Source organism: Ictalurus punctatus, chromosome 8 (genome assembly GCF_001660625.3).
Source record: "Ictalurus punctatus breed USDA103 chromosome 8, Coco_2.0, whole genome shotgun sequence".
Classification (NCBI taxonomy): Eukaryota; Metazoa; Chordata; class Actinopteri; order Siluriformes; family Ictaluridae; genus Ictalurus; species Ictalurus punctatus.
The window spans coordinates 19784911-19806402 of record NC_030423.2 but is presented as its reverse complement, the minus strand read 5'-3'; the positions used below and the strand labels follow the sequence as shown (position 1 = coordinate 19806402).

The 21492-nt window shown below is 40.5% G+C and overlaps 1 protein-coding gene across 2 annotated transcripts in view; it reads right to left on the bottom strand.

The window, feature by feature from the left end:
- Positions 1-21492, bottom strand: part of hipk3a (homeodomain interacting protein kinase 3a) — a 69049-nt gene that overhangs the window by 24243 nt on the left and 23314 nt on the right. For both annotated transcript variants that reach the window (XM_017474384.3, XM_017474385.3), the window contains exon 3: positions 5239-5362. In XM_017474384.3, the coding sequence (XP_017329873.1) occupies positions 5239-5362 (124 nt within the window). The remainder of the gene's footprint in view (positions 1-5238; positions 5363-21492) is intronic.

The following is a 21492-nucleotide window of genomic DNA, read 5'->3' as shown; positions in this document are numbered from 1 at the left end:
ATGGAACCAAGTGCCTAGCAGTGGTGTCGTACACAGTAACGTGCATAAACTGTTTGATTAATGGCTTTAGTGCTTGTTTGTGCATGCCACAAATGACTGCTCTTTCAAACCAGGAACTGATTAGTGGACCGTGAAAAAAATTTAAATACATTCCTGTTCTTCAATCCACACCCTGGTGTCCTCTATAGTGAAGGGCATGTTTTAACAGAACCAATTATTTCACTGGCCCCAAAAAAACCCAACAAAAGGATTACAAAATCTCCACCTATGTGTGGCCCTGGCACATCACAATACAGTGAAGACAAAAAAAAAATAAAAATCATCAGCTTGACTTCTAAAACCAGTGCGTCATCTCTAATAAGAATGAGGTCGGTTTGTCTTCTGGTCAAGATGTGTTCGAGGCGAGTAGTGCACAAACCACCACTTCTCAGAAACTCTTGTCATAGAGGGCCTCTGACACATAATACACATGCCTCTGAGAAGGGGGGGAGGTGGTTGGGGGAGACAGGGAAATGTGAGAAAGAGTGAGGGGGAGAGAGCATGTGTGAGAGAGATGGAGGGTGGGGGGAGAGAGACAAGGAAAAAGACAGACAAAGTGAGAGAGAATGTATGAGTATAAAAGAGAGAGCGCAGACTACAAGCAGGCAGTCCTTCCCAAAACCTCCACCCCCACGTATTTTTCTATCCCATCTCATTTACAAGCTTTGGAGCTCAATGCGGTGTTGTTGAACAAGTGCTGTTACTGTTTGTGGCATCATGAGGGAGTTATAGAGACACGACAGAATTGCCACAACGCAAACACAGAAAAAGCACTCAAGTGAGAACCTGCTGATAGTGCAGGCTGGAAAAAGAGTGTGTGTGTGTGTGTGTGTGTGTGTGTGTGTGTGTGTGTGTGTGTACACAGCATGGCATTATGGGGGGAGAGACGACTGCGGCTTTGGTTATAAATACATTCTGCTGCGTGGAGTGGAATGGGACCCAGTGCTGGCACGGTCTGAAGTTTACAGTCAGCACAGAGCACGAGTCTCTCCGAACATCACGCATGCACAGCTGACCAATACACCAGAAAATGTTCTGCATAAACTTACCAGGTTTAAGCTTCGTCTTCTCGAACACATGCACAATATTCACAGTCAGACAGGAAACACTGGAATTCTTGATTTGCAATGCGGGCAATACTTCCATGTGGCACTACGGTGACTTGCTCTACTTTAAGGCTCCTAAGACATTGCATCCTCTGCTTCCAATATGGCTTTAACTAGAGCAATAGGATCGTAGTGATAAGATGTCCCATATCACTTGGTTAAATATAAGGCTCATTGATATGCCAACAGTATGCATAATAAAGAAGACTATTTGGCATAAAATAGTGCTTGTATCATGTGAAGTGAAACATTTACACTTAATCCCACACTACCTACATTTTCACTGCATTTCAAATCAGGAGAGTGGTTTAAAAATAACTCGCTTCTCTTAAAACCATACTAGTACACTGGTTGAATGCTTTAATTTTCAAAAACTGGAAAATAGAAACCTAAGGAATATATTCAGGCAATGTCTTTTTTTTGTTCATATGGAGACACCACTGTATTGAAATTGTATCAAATTTAAACTTTGCACATTGTGACGTTCCTAATGAGCAGGATATTTCCATATCAATACTTGCTAAATGATCTTCACCGATTATATTTCCCAAAATATAAAACAGCAACTTAAACTACAGCGAGCCTGACCTGGATAAAGCATTTACTGAAAATGTATAAACGAAAGCGATAAACACCAAACAACCAACCCACCTCATGCAAAGAACTCCTGTTACCGTTAATAACCATGGACTTTCAGTGTCCCGCAAGCATCAAATCTGACCACACCATCCTGCCTGTAGGAAAGTAAAAACCACCCACTGCTAAACCACTGAACAGACTTGTGATGTCATTCTCCCCAGTAGTGGTTAGTGACTCATATGAAAGTAGACACTCAAGACTTTAAGAATTTTTCACAAGTATTTTATTTAATTTTTTTTACCTAGCCTACTAGGTCTAAATGCTATAATTTTATTGCAGCAGTTGTATACAGTGTTTTACTATCAAAAAAGCTTTAGCTGTGCTGTCTGTTTCATCTCTGTAAAAGCATTATTGTTGAGAGGTGTGAATTATTTGCCCAGCAGGGGGCACACGCCCCTCACCTTTCCTCATCAACCTGATTACCAATAGCTAAACACAGTCACGATACTCTACACACAGAAACCCAACCGTGTCCTGAGTAATCTTATAAATGAACTTATAGCGATAAAATAATTCATTTATTTATACCGACTGCAAACTTTCGAGAAGTCGATTTCCATTCCGTCAGCGGTGTACATTATTTAACAAACGAACCAATAAACTATAAATAATGCAGCAAACTATAAGCTAGAAATAAGCTACTAAAATAAGTTAACATGTATTAAACATTTAAGTGTTAATGAAATACACCTGTTGTTGACTAATGTTAACTCAAAAGCACAACTGGAAATAAATGAACATAAATGAGCAACATTTATTACAGCATGTTGCTGAATGCTGATAAATTCCTGAACTCTGGTGTAAATACTGGAACTTATTAGGTAGCGACGCTTTTACAGTGATAACCAGAGGGTTAATTTTACTTATTGCTGGTATACACTAATGGTATTCTATTAATGGTATACTAATGCTGACGTTAAATTATGTCGGTTAAGGGAACCTTAATGCAAATTCGATTGATATTTCTTTGTTAGATGCACGATTATTAAACCCATTTCTAGATATTTTCGGCTCATTTCAAGCTTTCCAACTGATTCTATTGGCATTACTCTTCAATGAATGTGTTTATTTTTTTTTTAGAAGGAAGCTAAATTATCCGCCAACAGATCACCAAGTTGAAATTAGTAAGTATGCCTAGAAAGAAGTGTAATAGTTTTATATTTGTTGATCTCATTTTGTGCAGTGTAATTAACCAAGGAAGCCAAAAACTAGTAATCAAAATTCAATTATGATTTGTGCTGCTTTAGACAAACAGTGGTAATGGACATTCCTTCACACCACATTTTTCTCCTAAATTACACCAAACCTGCATTTACAAAAAGAATTATAAAATAAATAAATAAACAGAAAAGTGTAGGTCAGGGAAAGTCCAAAAGTGGCACAGAAAATAGGAGCACACTGGCACAGAAATAGGTGCATTTAATGTACAGCCTAATCTGTAATATTTGCTGTGTATCTACATTTTGTTATAGCGACACAATCTCTAACAGAACAGAGCCGGTGTGCAGTGTGTGTTAGTTACTGGGTGTGGCCTTATTTTGTTACTTGGAGTCTGATGCTGTTTCAGCAAGTCCTGATGGCATTTAGATTTATAACATCCTTACTACTACTACTACTCCGAGCTTTACCCATTTAGAAAACACCTTTTCTGCCCCCTTTAAGCAAATCTGATATGAACTTAGATTCAGAAGTGTTTTAAAATAACATCGCTGGGTAGATACAGTGCAAAAAACAAATCAAAACAAAAAAAAACCTCACACAGTCTTCTATCTAGAGTGTAAAATGGCCTCGTCCCACTAAAAGTCTTTGCACACTGTGTCACTGAGGTAGTGATTTGATCTGAACATAACCATTGTTAGTTTCTAACACATTTCACAGCTTTAACATCTCAAGTTCCCTGTTTCCTGTGCATGAGGGAGATGGGGTAGGTTGTAGGACTCAAATTCAGCTCAAAGGAACGCAGTAATATAAAGAAATGGATCATTACACCGAGTCTCATGTTAGATTCTACGTTAAATTATATTAATCCTAATGTTTAGTAAGTCTCAGCATAACATGATATAATCACACGTCTGACAGAGAATAATGTCTTTACCTACATCACATCGTTCTTGACTTCTGGACTCAGAAGGTCAGAAGGTGTTGATTTTTTTTTTTTTTTTTTTTAATAACAGTAAGATTTCTGACAGTAGTTCTGGCTCCAAGGCAAACCACAGGTTTATATTAATGCACTTATCCTAACACGTTATCAGATGAGTCACACATGAGTGTCATACTACATTTAAGGGAGGGGGGGGGAGGAAAAAAAAAAAAAAAAAAAATATGCAAGCTGGTGAGGGAATGATTGTTGATAGGAGCTACACTGTAAGGTATAACAGGAAATAACTTGCTTCATAGATGTTCCATAACATTAAACCAAATTAACATTATGTGCTGCTATACATAATTAATGCATGCTGGGGTGGAGGTATGTAGCATGAGACGGAAATCAAGTGCAGCCACCCCCCGAAGTGCATTATTTTTGTATAACAGCAAGGCCCATCATGTCTTATTCCGCTTAAACCTCAGCAATTTGCCAACAGTTACAATTTTTATGCATTAATGAATGACACGTTGCACATTTTAACAAGTTATAGTCAGATTTAATGTTGTGAATAAACACCAATTCCCTCTCCACACACACACACACACACACACACACACACACACACACACATACACACACACACACACACACACAGAGAGAGAGAGAAAACAAAAAGTGAAATTTCCCAGTTCTGAAATTCTCCAGCTGTGATCCTTGGAGATGTTTAGATATTTAGAGAATATTAGGGGAGGGCACTATATAAGAATGACCTAGTTAAACAACTAACAATACTGCCATCAATTTCAACGTTTAACACAGTTTTTGTGTCATCATGCTAGAGTTGCTGTTTAGTGACTAATTTCTGCAGCATTACCACAGTTGTCTAATGTTGAAAAACTGGCATGAACCCATACTGGAAGGATCTGATGACACGAAGACTGCAGGTACATGAAGTAATGCATATGTTTGGTGTTGCTGTGGGGAGGGATGGATGGAGGGATGGATGGATGGATGGATGGATAAAAGCATCACTGCCGAACAACAACATTTAAAGCTAGCATCCCATCCAAGTGTCACCGACACTTACTAACCAGACGCCTAGAGCCGGACAAGTTTCTTACATTACAGATAGAAAGCAGTCATAAACAGCTACGACTATAGTTTAGATCAAATCTCTAGGAAGTGTCCTAGTTTTACAGAAAGAAATAGGGGTTTTTGTGCACATGATATGGGGAAAGTAACAGGTATATCTAATTAGACAAAGCAATTGCAGAAACGGAGGAAAATGGAGAAACACTTGGCCCTAGGCACAGATTGCAGGCGGCAGTGACCTGGCTCAGCGAGTGGCCCATTAGCTTACTAAGTTACCTGGTCATACTCCAGAGCTCCGGGGTAAAGCGGCCAGCCGAGAAACAGCTCAGCGATGACGCAGCCCAGTGACCACATGTCTATGGCCTCACAAAAGGGCAGACCCAGGATGATCTCCGGAGCCCTAGAAAGACAGAACAGACACACACACACACACACAGAATTAGTAGAGATGTTACTGTGACAACTGGCTGTTGACTGGACAGCTCAGGGCTGTGTGATTTGTAATGAATGCAATGCACAAGGCCAATAAACGAGGTCAGAGTGAACATAAAGCACACACACACACACACACACGTACGTGATATAAGCAGACGTGTACAAGCAAATATATAGCACTGAATAAAAACAGAACAAACTTGTTAAGCTGAAAATTCACCTATGATGCAAATACATCCAAAATCATCTGAACAAGTTTGTCACTTGAGCTCAGAACCAAAAGAATAATATTTAAAACCAAAGTCAATTACATGAGAGCTTCAAAATGATCCTGAACCTAATGTCTTTCCGCACGCGTACACAGACACATTCACAGCTGAGAGAGAACTTCTGACGTCACGGCAACACATCTGCTACCTTGACAACAGGGGGGGTGCGATTTAAATGCCGGCTGCCTAGCGACAGACACGATGATGTAGTTGTTGAAGGCCATGGCGGGGGTGACGAGTGCGTGGCAGTGTGTGACGCTGAACGTCAGCGCTTCGTATGTGAAGACATTAAGCATCGCAGAGTGCGTTAAGTCCTAATAAATACACAGACCTTATTTCAAAAGAGCAAATTTAGTATGGAGTAATAAACCAGAGAGATGACCGACTCTCGCTCCATCAAAGGCCTAAATGCTTGTAAAAGCCTAATCCAAATCAGGAAGTGTGATGACAGCAGGACTTAGTAAATATGGAGCAGAGACGGATCAGATATACAGACGGCGTAGATTTGCAAGGCAGCTATCAGGGATTAACCCTTTCTAAATCTGCCCTCAGCTCAAATCAACACCAGCCATCAAAAGCGCTAAAGGAAAACACTAAATCCGACAAGGTATGGCACGAGGACAAATACCTAGCGATGTAGTCAATCAGTCATGACGTTTATTTCTTTAGTTTTTGCACTGGTGCAACAATGCTAACATCATTAACAGATAAACACCAGCAGCTAGCAGTTTAACACTCGATCGCACGCTAGCCTTAAACCACGTTGGGTTATTCAGTGTCTCAAAGTGTTGTTTTCAGACACCGTGTAACACACCAATCTGCAAACATCTCGGAAAAGATCTCTCAGTAGTAGCAGCCATCTTGGAGCTGGACTTCCTCTGGACATGATTAGAACCAAAATAACTAATTCAGGTAATCTGATTTCATTTTAACACTTAGCAGTCCTATTTTGTTGTTTTATTGGTATTACTGATCAAATCTCTTTTGATGCTAGTGTAAGATGATTTACTCACTGGGTCTGCATTATATCAGTCGATACCGATCTGAAATTGTTTTCTTTAAAGCCTACTAAGCTTTAAAATGTTTTTAACTGAACCACTTCATAGCTAAAAGTATTTCACATAAAAATCACTCCTATTGTAAATATAATAAATATAATAATTTGTTGTAATTTTCCAAATGCGATTCCAATCTTTGCAATTTGTTACAAAATCTGATCTCTTTTCCTCAGATCTAACATACTTTGCTGGTTTCAGTCTGATACCGATACTGGCCATCAGACCAGTGACATCTCTAATTAAAAGTGGGCAATATGACAAAGATGCATTATATTTATGCATTACATTATATTTCTGAAGACATTTCTACAATATACCATATGTATGTTTGCAAACAGACTGCTAGAAAATCAATGATGCTTTTACTTACTGGCTACAAACATATTTAGCAACAAAAAGCAGGAAAAATCTAATTAGCTACTATCAATCAGAGTTTGTCATTGTGACAGTTTATTACAATACGGCTTTTATATTTTTACCAACCCTAGTTTATGCTAAACTGGAAGAACTAACATTCCTTTGCTTGTTAGCAAAATGATCCTCATAGCTCCAGTGCAAAACTAATGAGGCAAACTTTCATCACCAAGCATGTCTTGGGAATTGAAGGCCCAAGACAAAAACAGACAGACACAGAAGGGGAGAAGTAGCAACACGTCCTATATTTACCTCCACCTCACAGTTATTCTAAAACTGTGTTCAAAGTCATTTATGTTGAAACCAAAAATAAAAGTGCAAAATGAAATTAGAGATTAGCAGTGTACCGAATGCTTGCAGGCCTGCACAGGCCTTATCCAAAGTCTCAGACTAAACTTGCTGTGATAGCTGGTGTTCCCGGTGTTGGGGCCGCACACCAATTACATCAATTGCCCACCGCGGCTCCGCCCAAGCCGTCGTTTATACCTTCTTATAGTAATAAAAATAATTTATTTCTGTTAGGGAACCGATGCTACAATTAAAAACTGAGTGTGTCTGCTCAATTCAGCATGAGCCGTATAAGTCAGAGTCGCAGCACAGATCAGCAAGAGTCAGATTTCATTTAGCACAAGTGAGAGTGAGGCGAGCTGATTGGCAACATGATTGCGAAAGATTTGGTTTCAAAAGTTCTATGTTTAATATAAGCGATGTTGTCATTGTACTGTTTTGTAGTTGTTGTGTTTTTCCGTTAAAAATAATAATGGACCCACCATTTAGGCAATTGCCATCCCCGAATTGCAGCCAATTCGAAGCGAAAGCGAGATGTGCACGGCCACACTGCCATTCATAAGCGAGGGAGAAAACCACGTCCCGGCCCTGCCACCCCAGTGACCCCAGTATTACCTTGTTGTCACACATCGATTAACCAGTGGGAAAATTTCCTCACAGTTACATCCCTATTACAGACCTTTTAAAAAAATACATTACTCATAAAAAGTATGAAAACCTGACTATCACACCCGTATGAGAGTCTTCACCAGTCTGTTGCTACAAAGTCGAAAGCACACAACAGTATATGATGTTTTATATACAATTATATACATCTTAGTCTTCAGGGAAATTCATTCAAAAAACCAAGAAGCCCAAGCCTGTTCCAGCATGACTGTTCTGTGCAAGAGAAAAGTGAGCTCCATCAACACATGGTTTGCCAAGGTTGGAGTGGAAGATCTCGCGTGTCCTGCATAGAGCCCTGACCTCAACCCCACTGAACACCTTTGGGATGAACTGGAACACTGATTGTACCCCAGATCTTCTCACCCCAGACATCCTCGCAATTCTCTGGTCTCTGAATGGGCACAACCCCCCCACAGGTACGCTCCAAAATCTAGTGGAAAACCTTACCAGAAGAATAGAGAATATTATAACAACAAAGTTGGGACTACCTCAACATATTATACACCCATGGCTGTGACGCTCAGATGCCCACATACTTTTGCATACTTGAGCAGCTCCTCTAGCAGAGTCTTTTCTATAAGAACTTTAATCAAGTGACTTGGAAGAACAGCTTAGAAGGACTCAAAACTTGGTGTGATGTTAATCACTATTAGTCACAGTGTACGACTAAATATTTACCTCAGTACAGACTTTTTCAAAACACCAATTAAAAAGCATTTCCATCTATTACAGTTTACCCGTTCTACAAGTTCCTCAATCCAGTGGTTTTCATAGCTTTCGGATCCGCTTAGGACTTCCTATAAATTTCCCTCTGGACTCACCATAAATCACACTACATCTACCTCAGTTTCAGCACCGAATCCCTTCAGCTGCTACCGTTGTAAACACTCTGCATTGCTACTGCGCCTCTGCCGCTGCTCTTAGTGCATTTCTAACTCCTTCAAAGTCTACAGCTACACAAATAACACTGCATTACTGACCAGAACTAAACCAAATAACTTTGGCTACACAGCTCTGTAAACTGCCATGCTAGTTACATTTTATTCCTTTCTAAGAAAGTACAATTAGGCGGATTGAACTTTTTCCATTCAATTATGGTTTTTGCACTGATATCTAAACCGAATATCCAGTTAATTTTCCTTCTCGGTTGTCTCTACAGGGAGAGTGAAATTTTTAGACTAGGTTACTTCTAACCCATACACTAATCCAGACAGTATTAAACTGAGGACACACAAGTGAAGAAAGTAAGATAGGGAGGAAGTGTCAGAAGGACTTCACGCCCTATGGCAGTGTGTTATTGTGACATTGTTAACTAGGCTAGCACACAGGTTTGGATGTAATCCAAAGCACTGGGGTGTGTAGAGGAATTCAGCTTGGTCGACAAGGTGCCACAAATGGAGTGAACATCACATGCAAAAAAATAAATAAATAAAAAAAAATAAAAATGTTACACAGAAAAAGGAAGCGATCCAGGGGTGCAACCATTCAGCCACAGTTAGGTTAAATCGTGCTGTTTGAATGCTGTGTTTTTCCCCCTCATTCTTTCTGAAGAAAACGGATCATCTTCACAGTAAAGATCATAATCAAATCCAGTGTGTGCTTCTGAAGAAACTCATCATATGGAATCTTAGATATTAATTCAGTATGAAAAGATAAGAGTGGAGAGGAAAAGCTGGGGGTTTTCTCAAAGAAATTACAAGCACTCAGCAAAATTATAAAAACCACTATGTGGTAGGAGTAATGTGCCTCTTGATTACGAATCGATTACGAATACACATCGAGGCCACATCTAGAAACTTTCTCTCAGCTGGAATCTGGGGAATGCTGCACCATATTTTGATCATGCTACCCTATAGGGGTGTGACTTGGTGATTAGCACATTTGCCTCGCACATCCGGGTTGGGGGTTCGAGTCTCACCGTTGCCCAGTGTGTGCTCGCAGAGTCTGCATGCTCTCCCTGTGCTTCGGGGGTTTCCTACGGGTACTCCGGTTTCCTCCCTTGGTTCAAAGACATCCAGTGTAGGCTGATTGGCATTTCCAAATTACCCATAGTGTGTGAATGTGTGTGCAGTTGTTCCCTGCGATGGGTTGGTACCCCATCCAGGGTGTCTCCCACCTTGTGCCCCGAGTTCCCTGGGATAGGCTCCAGGCTCCCAGCAATTCTGTGTAGGATAAGCAGTATGGAAAAATGGATGGATGTATTATTAGTGATAACAGTGATGCAGCGGCACTTTAGTCTTTTAGTCTGTCCAGATCTCTCATCTCATCTGTACACTTAAACAGATCAGCTTCAATAGCTTCGACGTTCATGCTTATACCACCATCTTGTTACAAAATTAGCACTGGAATGACACATTTCAGTATAAACATATTTAATGTGTTTCAGGGTGGAGTTTTCCCTTTCCTTTGTGTAGTTTGTTTACGGTTTGACTATGACAGCATGAATAAATGAAGTATGACAGTAAAATAAAGTAAGCATGATGTATGACAGCAGTATAATATCAGAGTTCAGAGACAAATCCAGGGCAAAAGCAGGTTTGTCTAACTAAGCTAAGCTGCTTGTGTCCTTGGTCAGGGCCTCCAGTATCCTTGAACAGGAAGTAAACTCCTAGAATGGCTCCCAATACTGAGAAAAGCTCGGACACCTTGTTTTCCCGTGTAGCCCCGAGGGCCACAGTTGTGTCCATGTTCAGGAGATTAGATGAGCTATGTGTCAGAGTCCTGGGGTTTACACTTCTCCAGAGAATGTACAGAACTAGAGGACACTGCTGTGCTCTGGCACAAATAAACACAGAGGAATTTTCCAATAATCCACACGTGCCTGCTAGAGTGCATATCTGTGTGTGGCGTGTATATCTGGGTGTGGATGGGCATTAACACAGATGTAGAGAGAGAGAGAGAGAGAGAGAGAGAGAGAGAGAGAGAGAGGCAAAACATGAAGCATCAGAGACCCACAGAGAGTGAGAGAGAAAACCAGAGATTAAAAAAAATAAAGAGAGACTGCAAGGAAGAGAGAGACACAGACAAATGTAGAGGAAGACTGGAACAGAGACAGAGAAAGTCAGAAGACCGAGAGACAGAGAGAGAAAATGAGAGAAAGAAAGAGAGAGACCAAGAGAGACACAAAGAAAGGCAGAAAATGTGGAAGAGGGAGAGAGACAGAAACATACAAAGAAAGACAGAAGAGAGAGACACAACGACACAAAGATAGGGAGAGACAGACAAAGAGGTACACAAAGAGAGAGAGAGAGAACGCCAGTCACAGAGTTCTCTGTAAACAAATCCCACCCAAACACAGCTTATCTAATCTATTAGAGCAGAGAGCAGTAACTTGGACGTCCCTTCCTCAAACAGACGTATATCAGAGTCACAGCCTCACTGCACACCTAAACTGAAGCAACAGTTCAAAGTTCTGTGATGGGTAGACATGAATCTGCAACGCTTTCACAGAGCAAAGCCATGGTGTGAAATGAAACCTGGCCAGAGCAAAGGTCAGCTGCTCGGTCATGTTAAATAACACAGGCCACTCGGTTTTCCTGCAATGAAACGAGAAACTCGCCTCTTTGTGGCGTGTTTTAAGTTCGCGGTTTCCCTGGCAGGGTGGACGGCGACAAGCTTGGCAGCTTCAGTGAATTAAAAGCAGTAGAAACCTGCTGTGTTTTCTAGACCTTAGCCAGGGCCTCGCTTCTTTGTTCTTGTTGCTCTTACAGCTAGCATTTGTTTGTGGTAATAAGGAGAGTCGGAGATTTGGGAGAGTCAGGCGAGCATGCCCGAGTGGAACCCACAGATAACACGTTCAGAGGAACTCAAAGCAACCTAGCAGGTGTACAATCCTAATAAAAACCACTAGAGATGAAACGTTTTTTTATTTCATGATAAAATTCCCAGATGGTTAGTATTACCGTGCCACAATTAATCATTAAAACCGTGCACTATTACCGTGATTTGTAAAACTTGCGATAAATGCTGTCCACACACACACCAAGCAGTCTGATGCAGTTGTAGCATTGGGGTTTTTTTGCGTGAAAACGTATGCTACAATTAAAAACTGAACGCATCTGCTCAATTCAGAGTCGCAGCACAGATCAGCAGGAGGCAGATTTCATTCATCACATGATGAAAATGAGGCGAGCTGACTGACAGGAAGAGTGAGGTGAGCCAACTGATAAGACGATGGCAGAAGAATTGGTTAATAATAATAATAATAATAATAATAATAATAATAATAATAAAAAATCATCCCACCATCCAAGCAATTGCCGTCCCTGACTTGCCTCTAACTCGGAAGCGAAAGTGAAAAGTAGAAGCGCCAAATCCCCCTTTTGCAGCAACTTTCTTCTGGCAAGCTCTGGAGACAGTGTTAACAGAAGATTGTAAGTTTCCCCTCAGCATTTTTATAAAATCCAAAATACGACCACACTTTGGATTCGGTCCACTTGGAAGGTTGGAAAATCTCCAGAGTGCCGTCACTGCCTTCCGCAGTGTTCTTTAACTATACTAAATGATTGCGGCAAGCCTAGTGACAACCATCCATCACTTTATAGTCAAATATAAAGCCTGTTTAAATGAGCTCAGTGTGTGTATCAGTACTTTTTGTACATTTTAACAATACCATAACACTGAGAACCGTGATATGAAATTTCACCGTTACATCTCTAAAAGCCCACACAATTTCCTTTGCCAGTCACAACATATTCATTACAAATCTGCTTTCAAGTGCAAAAGCCAGACTCGCAGCTCTGTTCTGGCAAATAACACAGACAGAGAACTGACTTTTTCCAGAGCAGAGCACAAGGTTTCTGCAGCACTGTCTGCTTGTTTCATGTGCAAGCTAAGCATTAGCAAATTGCTCTTTCAACACAGGGAGGCTACAGAGGGGAGCAAACGCTTCAATTAAACTAGTCGAGCTCTGCACAAACAGAGCGGGTAAATTCTGAATTACAAAACTGAGGGGGGGGGGGCTGAGCCAACCCAACGTTTCACCATTGCATCGTTCTCACTTTTGGAAATTAAGCAATCTCACAAACATACATCTGTAAGACTTCGCAACACTCCTTGCAAACAGACTCCAACTGAATTCATTCAAAACATGTCCATATCCGAACAGGATTACATTTACATGGGGTGCTGGGGTAACTTCCCATTTTACAGGTGCACCTCCTCTGAGCTTTTATTTATTTATTATTTTTCAGCATTTCTATCTGGTTCAGCCATGTCAGTGTTTTTCCCCTCGTTCTCTGGAGAAAATCTCACAGGCTGAATTGCCTAATGTTTTTCACCAAAGTCAGCGGTCATCTGATTATTTTAGTCCATGTACACGTCTGTCATTTTCCATGACCGTTGTCTCCTCACATTGGGGGGAAAATAAAATAAAATAATGTTAGACTGCTGCTGCTTGGTGTATTTAGTCACGTGGAATGTGCGTCAGTGATGCTCCATCACATATTAAGCAATTCGATGCTTCTTGTATACTTGGTGATTATTAGAACTGGAAATGCAAATTTGGTTTGCCCCAAACTGAAATAAGAGCCAGCATCTCTTCTCTACTGCAGTGCTATTCGACTACTCAGACATCATGCTGCAAATGGAGTGTGATCATATGACAGTGTGTAACGCAAAACATTTTGGTTTGCAGAAAATAAATAAATAAAAATAAAACCCACTACTAACTTGGTTTTCCTGTAGTCATTTTAATGCTTTCCAGCAACGAAAGTTTGATCGAAAACGTATTACTGATGTCCCCCTGATAAACTAATTAATCTCAAATAGAGCTTCATTGAGGTTTACACTAGAGCTATGAGGCTAACAAAGGAAGTGCATTCCTACTACATAAACAGTTGCATATAAAAAATACAATACAAATGGGTTAATTGAGGGCAGTAGTTCCAATTTCATGAATACAATAATCTGAATAACTTCTAATGCACCAATCAGATGCATTTAACAGCCTTCACCAAAATACTGAATGTGTTGAGAACTAAAGTGATTCTGTTTCCAGATGGCAGCTGTGACTTCTGTATCTCAGTGGCAACCTTTTGTCCATTTTTATACTTTACTCAACACTTAGGTCAGTCAGCAAAAGCCAATATGGACCGAACAGCATTAAACAATATAGAATCAACAAAATAATTTGACAGCTTTCAAACATGATCGACCCAATGCAGCGCTCTGCTCTCCGCTTCTCATCCAATCGCAAATACAGTTGCAATCAAAATTATTCAACCCCCATTGCAAATCATGTTTATTGTCACAAATTTACAGGACTTTCAGCTGTTTGCAATGAACAAAATCAAACAAAAGCAATTGAAATAGTTCAACACAACGAATGCTTCAAGTGTTTTCCCCAAATTCAACTGAAAATGTAACTTAATGATTTCTCCAGTTTCAAAGTTATTCAACCACTGCATGGCAAGCATCTTTAGTACTTAGTAGAGCACCCTTATGCTGCTCTGACCTGCTGCAAACGAGATGCATAGCTTCATTCCTCATGAGCATTGGCCGCCAGTTAAGTAATATTCTTGGGTTTGCATGCTGCAACCGCCTTCTTCAAATCCCACCAGAGATTTTCTATGGGGTTCAAGTCAGGTGACTGATGTCCCGGTAGAATCTTCCAGGACTACTTCTGCAACAAAGCCTTGGTGGAATTTGAGGTATGCTTAGGATCATTGTTCTGTTACAAGGTCCAATGACACCCAAGCCTCAGCTTCCTCACAGACGGCATGACATTTTCTCCTAGCACTTCCTAATACTTGAGTGAATCCATCTTGCCTTCCACACGCTGCAGGTTTCCAGTGCCAGAGGATGCAAAGCAGCCCCAGAGCCCCAGTTTTGTCGCTCCACAGAACAGAATCCCAAAACATCTGTGGCTTATTTATATGATTTTGAGACTACTTTTCCTCATGCTTTTGGGTAAGTAGTGGTGTACGTCTTGGAGTTCTAGCATGGAAACTTTACTGTGGCCTTACTGTGCTCACTGAAACCTCGGTGCCTGTTGCCACCAAGTCTTGTTGCAGGTCCTTTGCAGTCACTCGAGGGTTTTTCCTCAACCTGCCTTCTCAGAAATCTGGTTGCAACTGTTGATCGCTTCCTTTTTCTGCCCCTTCCAGGTATTGCATTTTATTTCTACCCCTAGCCAGTTCAGGTATGTGTCCCAGCTCAAGCACACCTGGTACAACTAATGAAGCCCTTGACTAGCTGCATCAAGTGTGCTTGAGACAAACCTGTTTTGTGTATTTCAAAACAACTGAAAGTCTGTAAATTTTGACAATAAACCTGATTTGCAATGGGGCTTGAATAATTTTGATTGCAATTATACATGCAAATATTACCGCACGTGACTTTGCGATGAGAGTATGGCTTGTTTGAAGAAAAGCTGATTGCAAAAAAAAAAAACACAACAACAACAAAAAAGGCACTTTCAAAGACGAGTGGACAGAAAAGTATGCATTCATTCGCCCAGCGACAAGTTCAAAACCAAATGTGCATTATATGCTCCGAGTGCATAGCACTGAAAGAAAAATGTGGCTTTGAAAGAGCAGGTTAGTAACTGTGACCCTGCCACTTCCTGGGAAATGATTGTGCCTGCAGCCGATTTCCCTGTTCTAAACAAAATGGCACGACACAGGCTGACCATTTAGTTTGGTTCCACATACTGCTGTGAGTCAGCCTTCTCCACAATGAACATTATTAAACCCAAATACCGCACCAGGCTTAGAAATGAACACCTGCACCACTGCACTCACAATTGCACTCGCACCATTTTTTCCCAAAGTTCAAAAGATTGGTGGGTTGGGGGGAGTAGTGTCATTTTTCTCATTAGTCATCGATGCAAGGTACAGAGTGACTGGTGCATGCACAGAGCAAAACCTTTGCAGTTAGATTTTCTCCTTTATTGGACTTTCCTTTGTTCCCTATAAAATGTGCACTTTAGCTATTATTATTATTATTATTATTATTGTTATTATTATTATTATTATTATTAATTCAATTAAGAGAAATGCATGTACAATGGGTCACAGTGGCATTTTGTTTTGCATACAGATTACTACGCAACCACTTTTGCTTGTATATGCGGTCACAAATGTACAGTTTAATTTTTTTTGCAAAAAGTGACACCATTTGGTAAATACTTCTTGTTTTACTAATCTCTTAAATTTTCTAAAGTTGCTGTTTGTAGCTCATTAAAATGTGTCTGAATGGTCTCATTTATTATATTTAGTTATAGTAGGGCTGCAACTAAAGTATTTTGATAATCGATTAATCTGTCGATTATTTTGTCTATTAGTTGGATTAAAAGGCCAATTTTTATTTACTGTATTTATAAAAAAAAAAAAAAAAAAAAAAAAAAAAAAAAACCCCATTTCACATTCTGCCCAATGTTGTCCTTCAAACACTGCAAATTGAAGACTATGAAAAAGGTATTAAAATGTATCGATGCTGGCTAGGCTATACATTGTATACAATGATTATATATCTGAACACAGTAACATGTTACTTTATTCTGTAAATATGACACTTACATTTATATACAATTAAATGTTAACACCCCATTACAGTTACTGCTTTCATAAAAAACACAATTACTTTAGTTCCTAAATATAGCAAACATCATATTTGATCAAAATGAATATTTTAGTTTGAGTTATTGCTTCCTTTCTATTGCGCACTGTTTGATTGAAGCACATGCATGGACTCGCGCTCATTCTGTGAAATTTAATGGAGACTCACTACCCTCTATGTAAAACGGAAATACTGCTGTGAAATTCGAACATTTACAGATAAGTATATAAAGGTAAAAATGCAATTTCTCAGCTGAAGCAAACATGTCTGGAACACATTCTGCAACAGCACATGCATCTGTAGCAGCATCTGACATGACAACCCACGTTAAGACACTTACCAGTTTGTTTGAAGCGCTTAATATAAAAACACTTGGACGACCTGGATCGTGCACTTTTCCCGCAGAAGCTCACGCTATGAAAACGCATAAAAATGTGTTTTTCACCATTGTGATGTGACGTCACTGACAGGGTTATCTACAGTGATGTCACAGATCCAATTATTTTAATTATCGATTTTATCCATTAGTTGTTGCTGCCTTAAATAACACTCTTGAAAACATCTGATCCCAAATCATAGTATGGACAAGTATGTTTGTTCCTGTGCTGTACTAGAGCAACAATAAGTGACAATTTATTCTTATTCAATTTATTTAATCCATCTGTTCCTTTCACACTTAGGAAATTTATGCAACTGGACCTTTTCAAATTGTATTTGAACACCCTTGACTTGGGTCAATGTTGAATGATTTAGACATGGAGTGCACATGATGATAAACTTGTGATTTTCCTTTTTGTGAGCAACATCAGCTTTGTGAGACCACTACAAAACAAAAAGAAGCAAAATGGCATTCAGGGTAAAAGGGTAAATAGTTTTTTTCCTGGCCAAACTGTTTCATCCAGGCCTCTAGGCCACAAGTACTGAGTAAACACTCCCTTTTACTTCTGAAAACTAGACCGTCTCTGAGCAGGGAATTTTGAAAAAGTCATGGACCATGAAACAAGGAGTCAGCCATAGATGCGAGTACACCCCCTCACATTTTTGTAAATATTTCATTATTTATTTTAATGTGACAACACTGAAGAAATGACACTTTGCTACAATGTAAAGTAGTTTGTGTACACCTTGTGTAACAGTGTAAATTTGCTGTCCCCTCAAAATAACTCAACACACAGCCATTAATGTCTAAACCGCGGGCATAAAAGTGAGTACACCCCTAGGGGGAAAATATCCAAATTGAGCCAAAGTGTCAATATTTTGTGTGGCCACCATTATTTTCCAGCACTGCCTTAACCCTCTTGGGCATGGAGTTCACCAGAGCTTCACAGGTTGCCACTGGAGTCCTCTTCCACTCCTCCATGATGACATCACAGAGCTGGTGAATGTTAGAGACCTTATGCTCCTCCACCTTCCGTTTGAGGATGCCCCACAGATGCTCAATAGGGTTTAGGTCTGGAGACATGCTTGGCCAGTCCATCACCTTCACCCTCAGCTTCTTTAGCAAAGCAGTGGTCGTCTTGGACGTGTGTTTGGGGTCATTATCATGCTGGAATAAGGAAGGGGATCATGCTCTGCTTCAGTATCTCACAGTACATGTTGGCATTCATGGTTCCCTCAATGAACTGTAGCTCCCCAGTGCCGGCAGCACTCATGCAGCCCCAGACCATGACACTGCCACCGCCATGCTTGACTGTAGGCAAGACACACTTGTCTTTGTACTCCTCACCTGGTTGCTGCCACACATGCTTAGCACCATCTGAACCAAATGAGTTTATCTTGGTCTCATCAGACCACAGGACATGGTTCCAGTAATCCATGTCCTTAGTCTGCTCGTCTTCAGCAAACTGTTCGCGGGCTTTCTTGTGCATCATCTTTAGAAGAGGCTTCCTTCTGGGACGCCAGCCATGCAGACCAATTTTATGCAGTGCGTGGCATATGGTCTGAGCACTGACAGGCTGACCCCCCACCCCTTCAACCTCTGCAGCAATGCTGGCAGCACTCATGCATCTATTTCCCAAAGACTACCTCTGGATATGATGCTGAGCGCGTGCACTCAACTTCTTTGGTCGACCATGGCGAGGCCTGTTCTGAGTGGAACCTGTGCTGTTAAACCGCTGTATGGTCTTGGCCACCGTGCTGGAGCTCAGTGTCAGGGTTTTGGCAATCTTCTTATAGCCTAGGCCATCTTTATGTAGAGCAACAATTCTTTTTTTCAGATCCTCAGAGAGTTCTTTGCCATGAGGTGCCATGTTGAACTTCCAGTGGCCAGTATGAGGGAGTGTGAGAGCGATGACACCAAATTTAACACACCTGCTCCCCATTCACACCTGAGACCTTGTAACACTAACAAGTCACATGACACCAGGGAGGGAAAATGGCTAATTGGGCCCAATTTGGACATTTTGACTTAGGGGTGTACTCACTTTTGTTGCCAGCGGTTTAGACATTAATGGCTGGGTGTTGAGTTATTTAGAGGGGACAGCAAATTTACACTGTTACACAAGCTGTACACTCACTACTTTACATTGTAGCAAAGTGTCATTTCTTCAGTGTTGTCACATGAAAAGATATAATCAAATATTTATAAAAATGTGAGGGGTGTACACACTTTTGTGAGATACTGCATGTTTTAAGAAGCTGCTTCATATGGAATCTCATTAAAAGATGAACAAAAGTCCCAAAGTCAAGAAAGGGAGAGTCAGTGAGTGAGTGAGTCAGTGAGTCAGCCAGCGAGTGAGTGAGTCAGTGAGCCAGCCAGCGAGTGAGTGAGCCAGTCCACCTGTCAAGTCTATACTTTTATATAAAAAAAAAATATAAATAAATAAATAAATTTTAAAAAAGGGAACTATTGTATACATTCTTTAAAACAAAACATTTGTTGAGCAAAGAGCAGTACGAATAACTATACAAGCAATTACTGCTCTAGACAATAAACATTCCCCAAGACCAAGGGCATACCCTTGGTATGGACATGGAGGTCCAAAGCCCCCCCCAATACATCCAAAGTTTGATACTGAAAATTCACATACTTAGAACATAGTATTGGGATTACAGTTACTGTTTGAATTTACGTGATTTCTGAGTGACAGAAGCTCCCACAGCATGGGGAAATTGTAGGGTGCGGTGGACGTCCTGTCGACAGATGTATTCTCTGCTCCATAACCTACCATGAAACCTACCACACCAAGTAGAGGCGAGCTAAGATGTGTGCAGGCAAACCACACACGTTAACTTTAAACACGCAATCACGACTTTTAAACAAACTCAGAAAGGATGGATACCTATGAAACTAAATTCAACACTATATATGTTGCAAATACAATTCCCCCACGGATGCTTCCATGCAATGCTGTGCTGCCTGCATTGTGACCAGGTACCATTTTTTCCCCCAGAAGGGCAATGACTGACTTAGATGATCATTTTATTTTGATAAACTGAATATTCTGTTTGTGTAACTGGTGTCATTTATTATGTTAATGTCATCATGCTGTTTAGCTTGCTATGTAATAAGTGTATAAAGTGTACAACAATATATAGTGGTAACCTCAAACGTTAGCTATGTAAAGGGTACTGGAGTTTTCTTTTCTTAATTCTAAAGACAAACTGCCATAACTAGTTCTGAATGGATAACTATAATATGGCCACAACTCAGACATTAGTTCCATATCTCTCGTTGCCAAGCAAGCACATCTCAGCATTATGCTGAGCCTCATATTTGTAAAAATCACTTAGTTGTCCTTAGGCCAAATGTAGTGAAAAGGAACAAAATGCTGTGCAACTTTCACTTTCACTCGCATTTATAACAGTTAGTCACAACGAACTCGGCGGGATGATATGCAAGTGCATGTAACGTTAATGGTCAAAAACTGGAACTGACATTAGCCTAGCCTACTTTGTGGGTGTGCAAATATCAAAAGTTAATTGACGTTCTTAAGAACAAACCAAGCCATGGAATGATGCCTTCTATACCAAGCTAAGGTTACCTACTATTGAGGTATCTAGGTACATATTGTCTGAAAAAAAAAAAAAGCTCTATGTTCTGCTGCACTTTTGCACGCTTGGCTGCTGTCACCATTTCTTACAAACTGAGTAAAATATATCAATGAACTTGCGTTGAGTATGGGCGCAACCAAGTGTACAATTGGGGGGGGGGGGGGGGGGGGGGGCGCCCACACCGATTTTCCTTAACAAACGGAAATATATTAAAAAGGAACAGACAAATAGAATAGATGAAGAAAAGACAGATCCGTTGGCAGGGTTCATATCGAAAATATTTTGTACTGTATATTTGTGGGGGGGGGGGGGGGGACGACGACACGGGACCGATTGGTATTTCCTCAAAGACTGCATGGTTACGCCTATGCCCAAGACAATGGAATAAAATGGTGGTTTGATTTAAAAAGGGACAAAAGAAGCATGTTTGAAGTCTATTATTAGTCTGCTAGAGTCTCGGTCCAGCCTCCCAACCACAGATCCTTCATGACGATGAGGAAGTCTTCCCAAAAACATTTAGGCGGCGGGGCCTGGATACTGGGGTGATTTAAGGACACACTCCACTCTGAGTACACTGGGAGTGCAAAAATGTGACAAATTCACACATGTTCAACATTCATTCTCCATTTTCCACCTTCAAGGTTTAAAACCATTCTCTTTTCTCACCATTCTTCTCTCTCCAGCTGATGCGTTCCCCCCCTTGTCTGTGTATCTTGTTTTTTTTTTTTGGTATTTCGAACATATGAGGAGTATAGGGCGCTATAGAAATTGAACTTCTTACCCGCCCCCCCCAAGAAACAGCTGATCAGACTCGTAGTCAAGCACTGAGGCATGCCTCTTAGAAGTAA